Source organism: Gekko japonicus, unplaced genomic scaffold, assembly GCF_001447785.1.
Source record: "Gekko japonicus isolate JY-2015 unplaced genomic scaffold, Gekko_japonicus_V1.1 scaffold1099, whole genome shotgun sequence".
Taxonomy (NCBI): Eukaryota; Metazoa; Chordata; class Lepidosauria; order Squamata; family Gekkonidae; genus Gekko; species Gekko japonicus.
Window position 1 is genome coordinate 16,789 of NW_015174874.1, and position 2,572 is coordinate 19,360.

The following is a 2,572-nucleotide window of genomic DNA, read 5'->3' on the forward strand; positions in this document are numbered from 1 at the left end:
CTCCAAGAAAAAGGCAACTGTTCCTTAGGACCAGGGGCTGCTGGGAGATGTAGTCCCTCAAATTTTCCATTACACTTAGTGCTACTAACTGCCTGGAGAAGAAAAAGGCCTCTCCTGTTAGAAATGCCAACCTCCAGGTGGGTCTAGGGATCCCCTGGAATTATAGCTCATATCCAGATCACAGAGATTAGTTCCCCTGGAGAAAATGGAAGCTTTGGAGGGTGGACTCCATGTAGGCTTCGGGGGACCCCCGCCCCAGAGGCCCGTTCCCCGGCGGCGCCGGATCAGGCCCCGGGGGAACTCCTCCCTGACGTGCGCATCACCTGGAAGTGACGCAAGCACGTCAGAGACATTGGGGGTGGAGCCACAATCATCCGAGGGAAAACTCTTTAAAAAACACACCTCTTTATTAGGATATCACAATAGGTAAACTTATAATTAATGTAACAAGTAATCTCATATCTGACTTCCCACAGTGCTCAAACTTCTCATTCCCCCTTAGGTCAACCCCTTTCCCAATTTTTTAATATTATATATTTATTACAGGTACCGCATCTCTTTATCTATAGATCTATATATACATTTAAACTTAATCTAGATAGTTCTCAGTCTTAATAATTGTCTAAGCAAAATAAATTGTTTTTAACATCCCAATATTTCTCCATATAATCTTTAAAGTCCTTCCAATCTGCAGAAAAGTCTTCTGCTTCTTGATTTTTGAGTTTTCTTGTCATTTTGTCCATTGCAACCATAAAAAGTAACTTCTTTAACCACTCCCAAATATCAGGAGTTTTTTCTTGCTTCCAGCATTGAGCGTACGTCATTCTAGCAGTTATAATCACATACCACATTAATGTTCGTTTTGCAATACTGACTTCTTCCATTCTCAGTCCCAGAAGAAACATTTCCGGTTCGTTCTTAATTTTGCATTTCATAATTTTTTCCATCTCTGAATGGACCTCAGCCCAGAAACCTTTTGCTTTTTCAAATGTCCACCACATATGGTAAAAAGAACCTTCTACTTTCTTACATTTCCAACATTTGTTTGATAAATTACTGCTTATATTTGCTATCTTTTTTGGTGTCATATACCATCTATACATCATCTTATAACAATTCTCTCTTAATTTATTACATGTTGAAATTTTCATTGTATTTTTTCATAAAAATTCCCAGGATGACATGGATATTTCCTTATTCATATTAACTGCCCATTTTACCATCTGCTCTTTCACTGTTTCATCTTCTGTATACCATTTTAACAATATCTTATACATCTTAGAAATCATCTTTTAACCTCCTTCCACCCACAAATTCTCAATTTCATTACTTTTTGCCTTAAAACCAAACTCCTTTTTATCTGCTTTAAACAGATCATAAACCTGCCTATATTGCAACCAGTCACTTATCCGAGGGAAAACTCTATGGTTTTCCCTCGGATGATTGTGGCCCCGCCTCCAACGTCCCCAATGTGCTTGTGTCACTTCCAGGTGATGTGCTTGCTTCTCGCGCGCGTGAAGACTCCCGGAGCAAGGCTGGACTCCCCCGCTCCGGAACAGGTAAGCACTTGGCAACCCTAAAACATGCAAGAAGGGCGTGTTGAGTTGGAATACTGTCCTACAGATGAAATGATTGCAGATGCATTCACCAAGCCACTTTCTTGGGAAAAGTTTGGAAAGTCTGCGTAAGAAGATGAATCTTGTGGACTTTGTACACTAGACCTTGAGAAGGAGGGTTGGAAAAGACAATGTCTGGTGTACAGAGAAGAAGACCCTGAAGGGGGAAGCAAGAAGACTGTCCTAATGGACAGTGAGGACAGGACCTTCTCTCATGTTAAGTGCTATTCCTTGTCTGTCTCCAGATTGCTATTCTTAGAGAAATTTCCCCATTCTCAGAAGTGCCACACACAGTCTTCTCTCTCTCTGTCAGTTAGAAATGTAGTTAGGAACCTATCTCTGTCTCTCCTCTTTCCTATCAAGTATATTAGTTTCTAAATAAACCTTTATGTACCCTTGATCAGGTTGTGCACGGTTGCTGCGTTAATTACTCTGCCCACAATATGTGCTCTCTCTGCCTGGCTTTCTCCTTCCATGAACACTGCATATTCAGGGTGGGGCTGAACAGGGTGAGTACGAACATCCTGGCTGGCCTAGCAGCTGCTTGCCTGAACATGGAATGAAACAGCTCTCAGCCCCCAGGCTGTTGCTGCAATCAACCCAGCTGCTTCTCAACAAGCCCCAACCAGTAAGAGTCTACCTTGGCCATAGCTCGCTTTCTATATTTGCTGGGGCTGAGCAGCCTTTCTTTTCAGGAGTGGGGGTGGCTTGCATTTGATCTCACTGTGAGCTGCTCTGTGCCTTCCTTTCCCAGCTCCCAAATGGCAGCGGATTCTGCCTGGCATTACCAATTCCGGATTATTATGTTGGGTGATTCCACTGTGGGCAAGTCCTCTCTCCTGAAGTGCTACACTGAAGGAGTCTTCCTGGAGTCAACAAGCCAAACTGTAGGGGTGGATTTTTATGTTCACTTTTTGGAGATCAAACCTGGCCTGCGCATCAAGCTACAGTTGTGG

At 42.9% G+C, this 2,572-nt stretch overlaps 1 protein-coding gene across 1 annotated transcript in view; it reads left to right on the forward strand.

Annotated features, from left to right (window-relative positions):
• The first annotated feature begins 2,226 nt into the window (after window positions 1-2,226).
• RAB42 (RAB42, member RAS oncogene family) overlaps window positions 2,227-2,572 on the forward strand; it is an 8,263-nt gene continuing 7,917 nt past the window's right edge. Inside the window, exon 1 of the mRNA XM_015424829.1 lies at window positions 2,227-2,568. Coding sequence (XP_015280315.1) covers window positions 2,378-2,568 — 191 coding nt within the window. The 5' untranslated portion in view covers window positions 2,227-2,377. The remainder of the gene's footprint in view (window positions 2,569-2,572) is intronic.